Source organism: Rhamphochromis longiceps, linkage group LG4, assembly GCF_057381845.1.
Source record: "Rhamphochromis longiceps isolate RC_006_pf linkage group LG4, R_longiceps_female_GT1.1, whole genome shotgun sequence".
In the NCBI taxonomy this organism is placed as follows: domain Eukaryota; kingdom Metazoa; phylum Chordata; class Actinopteri; order Cichliformes; family Cichlidae; genus Rhamphochromis; species Rhamphochromis longiceps.
Genome location: NC_140560.1, coordinates 6,287,255 through 6,299,655, shown reverse-complemented (window position 1 = coordinate 6,299,655; position 12,401 = coordinate 6,287,255). Strand labels below are relative to the sequence as shown.

Genomic DNA, 12,401 nt, shown 5'->3' with positions numbered 1-12,401 from the left:
ATGATCCTGTTAGAAAGAAAACTTCAAACACTTTCATCACTAGACGGATGATACCCAACTTTCTTTATCCATGAAGCCATTTTTAGGAGTTTTCCTTCAGTGTGTTATTTGGCTAACTGTTAAATCAAGAATCCAGTTTAAAAACCTCCTCACATACGAAATCTTGAACAATCAGGCCTTGTCTTGTCTTAAAGATCGCATAGTACCTTGTTCTAACAGAGCACTTCCCCCTCAGGGTGCAGGTTACCTGAGGGGGAAGGGATGTTAGTGGAATAGGAAACATGTTTTAGCTGTCAGGTCTTTCTTCTGTGGAACTAGTTTCCTTGTTTGTTTCTGTACTTTCAAGAGGTCTAGAAGTTTATTTATTGATTTAAAAAACAAAACAATTTCGCTTTCATTCACCCAACTATAGCTCTTAGTTAAGCTGGCTTATGCAGGCTTAAGTGAGTCTGCATACACATTTCTGGTTGGACAGAGGAGGGAGAGGGACATTCACCCAGTCCAGACACGCTGTAAATAAAAGATTACATTCATTTTGGCACTCCCCATGTTAAAGCCTTAAGGCCACCATCATGATGGTTTCTCTGAGCCAGAAGTGATCCTGTTTAGGGACATGATGGAGGGTTGAACGTTAGGGTGGGATTGCCTCTGAGCTGAGGTTTATGGCAAGAGTGAAAGGGAAGGTTTGCAAGATGGTAGTGAAGCCTGGTGCGAAATATGGCTTAAAAATTAGGCTGAGCTGGAGGTAGCATAGTTGACGATGTTAAGATTTTTATTGGGGAGTGACCAGAATGGACAGGATTAGAAATTAACATATCAGAGGGACTCATCAGTTTTTCCACCTTGGAGACAAAAGTTAGAGAGACGAGACACAACTGTCAGAGAGGAGGAAGACCACAGAAGATTCATGGATGTAATGAAGAAGAGCACACAGAGGGTTGGTGTGACCTTGGAGGATGCAAAGGATAGAATCAGCTTGAAGCAGATGATCTGCTGTGATGACCCTAAATTTACCAGCACAAGAAATATTGTTTGAAATATGAGCTAAAGTTGCGATCATACATTTTTTTGTTGATAAGCTCAAATGGAAAAGAAATAGGAAAAACTTGCATCGGCTTTGGCTTGCTTCATATAGCAAATCATGTAAGGTTTATATGATTTACTCATGAAAGTGGCCACTTTCTCATTACTTTCATATATTGTATTAGTAAGTATCCAAAACATACAAGTTTCATTTATATAATTTTTCAAGGTTTCTTATGTCTGTTTTCACTCTTGTCTGCTTTTCATACAAGTTTCACACAAGACAGATACAAACTTGATAAGATTTATAAATATCTTTTCCATATGGGAGAAGATGAGAAAGAATTGAGAAAATGGACAGAGACAAAAAACAAAAAGAAAACTCTTCTGTATTGCATTTAATGTTTACTTGATGAAGAACAGTGTACACATACTGGTCACGCTCTCTTATCTACCTTGTTTTTCTTAATGGAGCTGGTTTTAATAGTTGTGAATGCACGAGCGTAAAATGCATTCACAACTATTCAGTTGTATTCATAGTCTGTATGCGTTACTAATATTCTGCTTAACATACAGACTCCTGTGGTTCACTCGGTGTAAGCGGGGGCTATTATTTCTAATATTATTATTGTGCTCTGTTCCAGGAAAGCCTGTTTTAAGTAAATAAAGTACAGTTTATCGTGTGTGTGTGAGAGATCCATAGTCTGGGTAGTGCAAGGGCAGCAAGTTTAATCTGGTCCCGTCTCTCCACTGCAATCCTGCAGTGTTATTTATTCTTTATCTGAATGTGGGAAGGCTGCTTTCTGACTCAGATGTAGTAGGCGTTAAGATGATCACGAGGCTGATGGAGTCAGCAAAAACCTCCTCTCACGTAGCTCTGGATGACAAGGGGAAAGAGTAAAAATACATGGGATTTGTTATTCTAAATATTAGCATCAGGCTCAAAAACAATCCTTGTGATTCAAATTGTTATTTTGTCCTGTTACTTTTGAGATTCTGAAAATGGAGTACATACGAAAAAGATGTGTCCCTTCTTATTTCCAATAATGACAGACAAGTTGATGGATTAGGCCAACAAGAGTCTGCATGGATTGATGTTTGCAGACATAGTGATCTGTAGTGAGAACAGAAGGCGGACGGAAGAGAACCTGGAGAGGTGGAAGCATGCTCTGGAAAGAAGAGGAGTAGACTGATTAAGGTGGATGACTTTAAATACCTGGGGTCAACCACCCAAAGCAACGAACAGTGCACGAGACAGGCGAAGAAGAGATTGCAGAATGTATGGAGACAGGTTTACAAGACTGTTGAGAGACCTGCTATGATGGTTTGAAGATGGTGACACTGACATAAAGACTGCAGGCAAAGGTGAAGTTGGTAGGATTTTCATTGGGACAAGATTAGAAATGAGTACATGAGAGAAAAGGGAAGATTGCAGAAAGGTTCATGGATGTAGAGGAGGACATGAGGAGGGCTGGTGTGACAGAAGAGAGGGAGGCTAGGGATAGGGTGAGATGGAGTCCGATGATCCACTGCAGATGTGCACTGATGACGAGATGTAGTTACATTTCTCAGGAGATGCATGTCAGGTTACATTTTTGGTATATGGTTTCAGCAGGGTTTGCTGTTACAATGTACCTGGAATGGGAATAGTGTATATCACGATGATGGATTATCTCAATTTAATTCTGAATATTTACAAAACAAAAATCTTAAATTGAAAGAAGTCGAAGTTGAGCTTTAAAGCAGTCAAGCATCTTCTCAAATCATTTCACTAACACAAAGTCAAAGTAGGTCAAATTCATCCTGAAACCAGGTCAGAATGAAGTATGTTGAGAAAAAAACAAATCTAGACAAATGTCTGAAGATCTGTGTTAGACATCAAGTCTGAACCAAAGCCATGTCTCTAGTCTTCCTGTCACATAAGGGACCTAGTTCAAGTCAATCTTTGAAGTTGCTTAAGGTGATTCACATCGCTCAACTGCAAACCTTGTAATCCTTTTCAGCTGTGAGTGATCAAAGATTGGAACAGTAATAAGATCCAAACAATCTGGAGTAGAGAATCCGTTTATTAATACAACCCTACCTGGGTTCACAGTAGGAAATAAATAGCTCTACATCCATCAACCCTTTCTTCATTTTACACTGAACTGTCTATGCAAGTAAAGCAGCTGAGGTCATTCTGTGACTGAAGACTGAAGAGTGGCGGTGATGTGCTGGAGTCCCTTTGCAGGTTCAATAAACTCTTTTCTGCACATCCGACTGAAGCAAATTCATGGAGTCAGTGTTGTGAGTGAAAACGGTAAACTACATTTCCACGTGGCAGAGAAGCAGCAGCTGGAGTTTCAGTTTGTGATAGAATAACTAATAAGTTAGAGCCAACCTAAACATGCATATTCTTCCGGCAGGACCACATAAACTCTATTTTATTTTACAATCATCTTTTGACCAGTCCGCAGCTTTACAGTTCAGAGATTGCTTGACTTGAGAGCATCTAACAGTGTCTTAAGGGCAGTATCACTACATGTTTAATACACAAATACCCCATTATTGTCCCTTTTCTATGTATCTGTACATGTAGAGCGGATGCAGGGAGGGGGGCATACCCCTGCTTCTAAAATTAAAGTGATGTACACACCAACAAATCAATCATTGTCATCTAATAATATCAATTATAACATTCGGAGCTTTGTAAAACAGCTGTTGAACAATGTTTAAACTCTTGTGCAGAGCCACGCATAATTCCATCTATGAGCCCACAGGGTTGACCACAAGCCACAAAGTGTATTTATATGAGAAATTAGACATTTAGGGCATTCTCATTAACCTAATCATTTTAAACTTGAAAAATCTGGTTGTTGTCCGTGTGATGTGTCATAAGGATAAATTAGTAGGAGTGACATTGTTTTATGTATTAGCTTTTGTAGTGTCTTCCTGCGTCCTTTACGACATCATGAAATGAGTGGAAGTCACAGTGTTAAAGAAGGACTGCTCAATCCACCACATCATGAAACATCAGTCACAGTAGAAATACAGATGAACCACCCCAGGATAAGTTAGACAAACGAAACACACACGCACATACACACAACCGTCCCAGCACTTTATCCATGAAGCATTAAGTGAATCACACCGTGGTGATAATCAACACCGTCTCCTCCAGTCTAGTCGTTTTCGATCTGTCAAAAAAGACGGTCTTCATTTCCCTGCTGCTCCTCGGTGTTGGTCAGTCGGTTTTGAAGGCCAGCGTTGTGTGATTGTGGAGAGTTGAGGTAGTAGGAAGAGCTGTTGGTGGGGATGTTTCTGCGTGAAAGAAGTAGAGCTAGAAGAAAAGAGAGGAGATTGAGTATCTGGTTCAATGTAAAGGTGTCCTTCCATACATCTGAGATCCACGCAGCTCACCGACCTTACAGCCAACTGCCAGCAGTGTGTGCAAAACCACTATGGTCACTACTGTAGCCACCGCCGTCACCTTGGTGTCATCACGGACAACGGGCCAGAAGGTGAGGACCAGGACTGAGCCTGAGATCACCATGGCAATTAGGATCAGCATCCAGTGCAGCCAGTCATATGGTATTATCCACAAAACCTGAAGGTGACAGGGTGAACTTTTATTCAGCTAATTATTGTTTCTGCTTTGGTTTTTGTTGAAATTTACCAAAGTTTGACCTTTCCTTTTGGCAGTGGCCTGGGCCACAGCTGCCAATCAAAACCTTAAATGAATTATTCAGACAGAACATGTTATTCTTCAAAAATACTCAAAACATTGGGCAGAACAGACCTCTGCACTCATTCAAATGAAGAACCACAGGTGAGTTTTAACATTACGGCAAGTTACATAGAGAATGACATCAGAGGTTTCCGAAAATGTGAGCTATATTATACATGTATATCATGTATCATGGGTGAGATCATTTATACAACTTATTAAACCTGTAAACACCACAGATGTACTCACAGAGGTGGGGATATAGATAAAGAGCGAGTAGCCGTAAACACACACAGTCTCCAGGAAAGAATAGCCTCCAATCTGCCTCTCGGCCCCTTGCCTCCAGGTCAAAAAACCCCACAGCCCGATCGGCACCAGCCAGGCATACATAAAGATCACTACTGCAGCAATTGTCACTAAAGGCAGAGAAACAAGACAGAGCTATGCAGATCCAGTGTGCTACAGTGACACAGAGTCAAACTGAGACCGTGTGCAGCACTAACCTCTGTGGAACTGTGGTCTGTAGTGGAAGGTGGGGTTTTTCTGCTCAGCAAGGAAGGTGGACAGGTTCCCACTAATCACCACAGAAAACACCAGTGTGACACAAATCCAGAAGGGACCTGCACAAACGCACACTTATATGAGTGCATTCATCTTCTAATTCATCAATGTCAAAAAATTGATGGACACTTTGTTGATCCTTTGAACCTATGGGCAACAAACAGTTAAAGCTGGAATGACAATAAGTGACACCTGAACAGCTTTTTAACATGTATCAGAAATGCCTGAATCACATGAATTAACTGATACATTCAATAAGATAATAAAGACCATGAGACATTAAACACGTTTAGGATTAAAAAGAGGCTTACCTTGGTGCAAACCAACAGTAATCTGGCCCTTAATCTCCTACCTACCCACCTACGACTCATCTTCAGGCATAGCTAGAATCTAATTTCCCCTACCAAAAATCTACTTACATGCCCCCCATAAGACAAGGCACAGTGCAAAATATGTTCTTCCTGTAATACAGTTTAATAATTAAATGTGTCTTCTTCCACTTACCATACAGATCTGGGTTACTCCTAAGGTAGTATTTGATGAAGTTTCTCCCAGGCTGTGGCATCACTGACCCCTTCACTCTGTCCAGCACCTGCATCATGATAGGGTCAAACAAAAGAAACACGTAACTTCAAACTGACTGACAAAGACTTTATGTGTAGACAAAGTGTCAGGTAGATGTCAGGCATACCTGCATTGTGTCCACATCAAAGAAAGACTGATAATACTCAAAGGTCCAGAAGCCACCACTTGGTTTCTGCCCTCCTAACAGCTGGAAGCACAGATGTCTATCAGCTGATATGCACTCAAAGTAGAAACTCAAACTTTATTCGTGGTCCACACAACTTTTTTACCTCTGAACTCTCTTGCTGACCCTCCTCGTCCTCAGATAGGTCCAGCTTTACATCTTCTCCTGCTGATGCTGTTGTGTTGGGGGTGTTTGAGCCCGACATACTGAGTGTGGAGGCTCCAGGGTCTGCCGATAGCAGCTCTGCTGCTTCTTCAAACTCTATGGACGCACATGGGCAAAAGGCAGTCGGTAAGCGCAGTTCTTCTGATCAGCACTCCCACAGGGACTAAATTCCCATAGATTTCATGTTAAAATGTCAAACTTGAGAGGATTTAAAAGCATATTTACAAACAGTTACTGAAAAAGCGATCTCAGTTTCTGTCTATGGTTTCCTAATTGATGTCACTGAACCGGACCGGTCCTGTTTTAATGATATTATCTGACAAAGAACACAACTTCCTGCAAGAAGCTTCCATACCTTGTTTCATTTTATTCAACAGCAGTGTTGTGCTGCTTTAGATTACATAGTGTTGGTATCAGCCTGCCTCACAGAGAGACAGACTTTCTGTTAAAGGTTTTTAAAACACACACTTTATTGAATAAGACTAGAAAACAAGCAGTAAGAGAAGTTACCAACACACCATGAAGGTGTTTCAATAGCCATGCTAGCATGCCGTTTAGTAGGTCAGAGAAAAGACTTAGTATTTGACACAGAATACACTGGAACTCACTGTGTGTCATAAATCAGCAGGATGTTCAATACATCCATGCATATTATGCAAATGAAAACAAGCATAATTTTCCTGCAATCTGACCCATAATCGCCCGTGCAATCTACACAATGTTACATGAAAGTAAAAGAAATTACAAGGAAGCAGGAAGAGCATCTTTACATACGACTGCGATAGCAGAGTATGGCAAGCAGATGTCGCTATTTGTCCTTTAGTAGATGGTTTGCAATCAACAATATTTTTTTTCAACGTTTTCAGGGCGATTTCGTGATTCAGAGTACTGTACTATGTGCTCTGCATGGTCACTGCAGTATAAACCCTTTTACAGCCAATTAAAACCCCTAGGTAAGGGGAGAGTCCAGTTTTCTGATTCACGTGGACACGACAGCTTGGTTTCTGCGTAAAACAGATCTCCCAACTACCTACCTGGAACTAACACGTGACACAAAGAAACCCAGGCAGAACAAAACAAGCAGAAATTTACAACCTATATCTCCTTTAAAGATTCTGTCACATTTACCTTGAAACTGTAGGTTGTTTGGACTAGCCATGTCTCCAATGGACAACCAGTAACTTCATGCAAGAGCTGAGAGAAAAATGAACGTTAGTAAAGAAATGCTATGTCGAACATCTGTTAGTTCACCGACAAGAGAACCACTTGAAGTTTACAGTTAATGTATAATATAAAAATATTCAATTTTGACGCTTTAAAATCCGATAAGAACAGGTGAAACGTACCAAAATGTAATAACCAGAGAGGTGAAATATGTCTTGGCAGTCTGTCCTCGCTGCTCAGCAGGACCTTGCTGCTGATAATGATGATATTGAATGGCGTAATATCAACCACTCAGCAGAGACAGCGAATCCTACGACTAGCTAATATTTAAATTGTAAATAAAGCTAAGGTTAATATATTACAACAGCGTCTGTGCGGACTTAATAAAATGCTAGACATTAATAACATTACAATGCTAACACCTGTCTTTCACAGCCTTACAGGTCCTGCTGATACTGGAGTCATTTTAACACAGCTTCCGGTACACGTCACCGCGTAAACAAAGCTGTCACGTGGAAGCGCTCTTCAAAATAACTTTATTTGAAAGGTTCTAACGTTACAAAAAACACAAGAGAGTGCAGGCACGGTGGAGCGGATGGAGATGAGTGTCAGGGGTGATTTGTGACAGGAGGATAGCAACAAGAACGAAAGGAAGGGTTCACGCAAGGGAGTGAGACCCTCTATCGCAGGGGTGGCCAACCAGTCAGAGACCAAGAGCCACTTTTTTTTTTACTGTGTTACCGCAAAGAGCCACATCATACGCATGGGCACACATGAACATCACCCATCCTTTCCTCCCTCTCTCTCTCTCTCTCTCACACTCACACTCACACACACACACACACACACACACACACACACACACACACCTCTGCTCAGCCAGATTTATTGTAAATGTCACACACCAACATGATAATGACAGAAATGGACTCCTACAGTACTAAAACCACAGGCCAGTCATTTTCAACAATGAACATTGTGTGCACTGTCTCACACACACACACACGTTTGAAACAGACCGTGCAAATATTGCCAACTGAGGCTTGTCTTGTATATCACAACTCTCATCCAATGCGACACTAAAATACTCACATGCTTGAAGGTCAGAGTGCAACTGTGATTCAATAGCCGTGTTAATGTCCGATATTCTGTGTTCAACAGTGTGGCGGGACAGTTGGACGTCTGATACCATGCGTTTTAATTTGTCGTTTTCAGGAGACAAGATTCCAACAACATCACTGAGGCATTTTTTAACGAACTCCCCTTCATTGTATGGCTTTTTAGCCCGTGCAATGTTCCAAGCCAGCTGATAGGATGCGAGCGTTATGGTCTCTGACCGCTTCGTAAATTTTTGGAAAAACTGTATCTGCTTTTCTGCCTGACTTTTCAAAGTGGCCAACTCGTGCTTGCGAAGTTCAGTCCCTTTTGGAAATTCCTGGTCGATGTTAGCATGGAGTGAGCTGAAGTGGCGCTGAAGATTTGAAGCTTTGAAATGCGCTAATGACGTCTGACATATAAGGCAGAATGGCTTACCATTGCGTTCAACAAAAAAATATAAACTCTCCCACTCTGTTAAAAACGTCCTGTGTTCATCTTCATATTTTCTTTTTGCTGTGCATTTTTTTCCTGCCATTTTAAGGGCGAACTTGCTCCTACTGGGAAACTTTGCGGTATTTTCATCTCACACACATGCGCATTTGATGAAAATACCGTATTGAACTCAAGCGAAGCGAACGCGCACATTTTAAAACAACAACATAAAAAAAATCAAAACACAAACATAAACTTTGATATGAACGTAAGAGCCGCATGAAACCAGGCAAAGAGCCGCATGCGGCTCGAGAGCCGCGGGTTGGCCACCCCTGCTCTATCGTGTCTAGTGGAGCTGTCGGCGGTCAGAAGTGAACATGGTAAGATTTCTGAGCAGTTTGGAGACCAAGTAAGAGAAGCAAGGTTGAGAAGAGTTTGATAGGGTGGATAATATATCGGACAAAGGATGCTGAAGGTGGAGCTGCCAGGCAAAAAGGTGTAAGTGTAGTGAGGGAGGACATAAAGGGGGTTGGTGAGACAGACGAGCATGCGAGGGATTGGGGGAGATGGAAGCAGATGATCTATTGTGATGACCCGTAAAGGGACCAGCTGGAAGATAAAGAAGTAGTAGTAATAGCAGTAGTAAAAGCATTAAAAGTATTGAAAATAAGAAATAAATGGCAGCAAAGATGGGCCACAGGGGCAAACTAAAGCCATTCATAGACTATACAGGGAAAATGTACCAAAGCAAGACAATAAGAAAAGGGAAAAATAATCAACTGATGATCAACTGCATGTGCATATCAGGGAAATATAATTTGCTCAGTGCCAAAGGGAAAGGGGAACAGGAAAGCTGTTAAATAGCTTTCCTATTTAACAGGAAAGCTAGATCATTTCTCTAGCTTTCCTGTTAAATAGGAAAGCTAGAGAAATGATCAAACTAAAACACAGAAACAAGGGGGTGTAGAAGTTATTGGCAGTTATTGGAAAGAATTATTAATGGTGGGACAGCAGCATTTTTGAGTTATAAAGAGAGACAGAAATTGTAAGCAGAGATGAAATGTAATTTATGGTAGCAGGGTGTGTATTTGTAGGCTAATTCTTTCTGGAGTCTCGCACCACCACTCCAGCCCAGTAGATGGCGGTAATAAACCTTTTTGTTAGCTGTCAACCAACAAAAAAGAAGTAGCTGCCATTTTGACTTCATGTGAGGTCCCTGTCACTAGTTAAAATGTCAATTCTGCATGAAGGTTAAGAGTCTTTAGTGCAGAAGAGTCGTTAAAATGGCCTCGTTTCGTGTAGCGAGGATGATGTTCAGCTCTGCGGCGGAAGCAGCGGCGCCTCCGGGCACAGCGAGCCGCTGGGAGCGGCTGAAAAACAGCAAAGTAGGTGAGGAACTGAGGCACGGGTTAGCCACGTTAGCTGGATAGCAAGGGGGTTAACGGCCAGCTCAGTGGTAAACATAGCTTATTATAACGGAAACAGTCCCAGTAATTTTAATTGCTTAAATGACCATTTTAAACGCATCATTCTGCTAGTCTTTGTGCATGTTGGTTGCATGACAAAAACGGTGATACAGTATAGAGTTTTTTTAATCCTCCTAACAACTATATGCCGCTGAATTGGGTTGTTGGTGTGATAACGTCATAAATAGATGGTGATTAGGTCACCTGACTCCTCTCACCTCCTGCAGCCGGCCAGTGTTTTTTTTTTTTTTTTGTCATGAGGAGAGGTAGTTTACATCCAGGCTTAGTTTTTCGTCCTCTGCTCCCTACAGGTGTGTGGTGTCGCAGCCTGCTCTCTGACTACAAAGAAGCGTGCAGAGAGGCGGTAGTTGGCGCCTGGGAGAGACCACTCCGAACATCAGTGTATGTGACGCTGTTGGGCGGTGCCTGGGCCTGCTTCTACACCAAACCTGACCGCTTGTCCTTCGACGACGCCCTGCTGAAACGTTCCAACCAGCTGGGACTGCTGTCCCCTTGGATCCGCAGCGGCATCTCTGATGTCCATGTACAGAGTCTGGTGAAGCTCCGTAATGAGGGCCGCCTCCGCCATGCCAGCCTGGGTCTTCTGTCTGTGGTGTACTACGCTGACTACGACCCGGACGCCATGCTGTATGAAGCCCAGTGCTCTAACTTGTCAGTACCCTGGAGGGAGATCCCTCAGCGGGTGTTGGACATTGGCTTTGCTGGCAACTGGTGGATCCTTAGCTCAAAGATGAAGGACTATGACGTGAACGAGGATGAATTCAAGCAATTGCCGGTGCACATGCAGGTAACGTCAACACCCAGCGTCAAGGAGGTGGAAAGGAATGAGAAGTTGCACAGAGATTCGTGGTTACCAGTGAGCGTGGAGGACAAGGGAGACAAAAACTAAAGTGGTAGACAGACAGAAAGAAAAGTGAAGAGGAGCAGCCTCGCACTCACACAGTGGGACAGAAGCCTGACTGTGTACACACACACACACACTCACACCAATCTCAGCTGACCAAATGATGATTCTGCCGCTGAGACAGAGGAAACATCAAAGTAAAAGGAAACGCTTAAATTCCTTCTGACATGTTTTTGTTTTCTTACAGAAAATGTTGTATATAATTTATACTGTGAACCATGTGACAACGAGTCTGTCAGTTATTTACAGATGTTAAGGTGTAACATGAGATTTGCATTTGATCTGGATGTGACGCACTGATATGAACTCTGTGTGATTATTAAAGATCTGTCATCACTAATCAGACTGACATGGCTGTTGTGGATTTTGTGTGTGACTGTAGAGTTTTTGAAAGCAGAAATGCTATTGTTGTATTTAATTATAACAAAGATAAAGGAAAAGAACTGCACTGCTGCAAATACAACCTTTTCTTACATCTAGTTGCAGTAAAACTTGAGAATGGTAGTTTTGAAACGTAACCATAACTGCTAATGACCAGAGGTGATAATAGATTCCCACTGAACAAAACTTTTATTGCAAAATCCTCAAGTCTGAAAAGTATTTTGTAGCAAAAAAGTGGAGGTAAAACTGCAACGCTGCGATGTAGTGAGGAGGTACAGAGCTGCATAATTTGGAAATACAATGAACAGAGTGTACAATTGGCTGTACACTCTGAACAAAACATGAAAATTGAGATAAAAGGAAGCTTATGTGCTTATAAACAATTATTAGTCACACTATTAATATAAAAAAAAATGACTAGTATTTCTTCTCAGCTACCTGGTTATCCACACATAACCAAGCAATGTAGAGAGAAAAACGATTAAAACAAAAGGGGAAAAAACCCTGCAAAACTCCAGTGAATCTGAAGTCTTGGTGAGGTCTGTGGAACCTACAGTTAGGTCCAGAGGTGTTGGTAATTTGGTCTCTGTGCAGTGGATTTAAATCAAACTAAGAAGATGTGATTAAGGTGATTCAAATGTAATTCAAGGGGTTTAACATAAATATGAAGTTAACTATTTGGGAATTACAGACCCTTTTGTTCTTGCTTAACATCAATTGGAAGAAATAACA

The 12,401-nt window shown here is 41.6% G+C and overlaps 2 protein-coding genes across 4 annotated transcripts; one reads left to right on the top strand and one right to left on the bottom strand.

Moving 5' to 3' along the window:
• Nucleotides 1–3,069: 3,069 nt before the first annotated feature.
• yipf2 (Yip1 domain family, member 2) lies at nt 3,070–10,689 on the bottom strand. 3 transcript variants are annotated; one of them, XM_085403027.1, is made up of 9 exons: nt 10,582–10,689; nt 7,332–7,397; nt 6,145–6,299; nt 5,982–6,062; nt 5,795–5,882; nt 5,233–5,349; nt 4,979–5,145; nt 4,427–4,609; nt 3,070–4,342 (listed from the first exon to the last, which is right to left on the bottom strand). In XM_085403027.1, exons 2-9 carry the CDS (start codon nt 7,360–7,362, stop codon nt 4,247–4,249), a joined length of 918 nt encoding a protein of 305 aa, XP_085259153.1. In that variant the 5' UTR covers nt 7,363–7,397; nt 10,582–10,689; the 3' UTR covers nt 3,070–4,246. The 3 variants fall into 3 exon arrangements, with proteins under 3 accessions (XP_085259153.1, XP_085259151.1, XP_085259154.1); XM_085403025.1 differs by lacking the exon at nt 10,582–10,689 and adding an exon at nt 7,550–7,847; XM_085403028.1 differs by lacking the exons at nt 7,332–7,397; nt 10,582–10,689 and adding an exon at nt 7,550–7,847.
• Nucleotides 10,077–11,633, top strand: timm29 (translocase of inner mitochondrial membrane 29). The gene is made up of 2 exons (XM_085403029.1): nt 10,077–10,286; nt 10,675–11,633. Exons 1-2 carry the CDS (start codon nt 10,181–10,183, stop codon nt 11,271–11,273), a joined length of 705 nt encoding a protein of 234 aa, XP_085259155.1. The 5' UTR covers nt 10,077–10,180; the 3' UTR covers nt 11,274–11,633.
• Nucleotides 11,634–12,401: the final 768 nt, after the last annotated feature.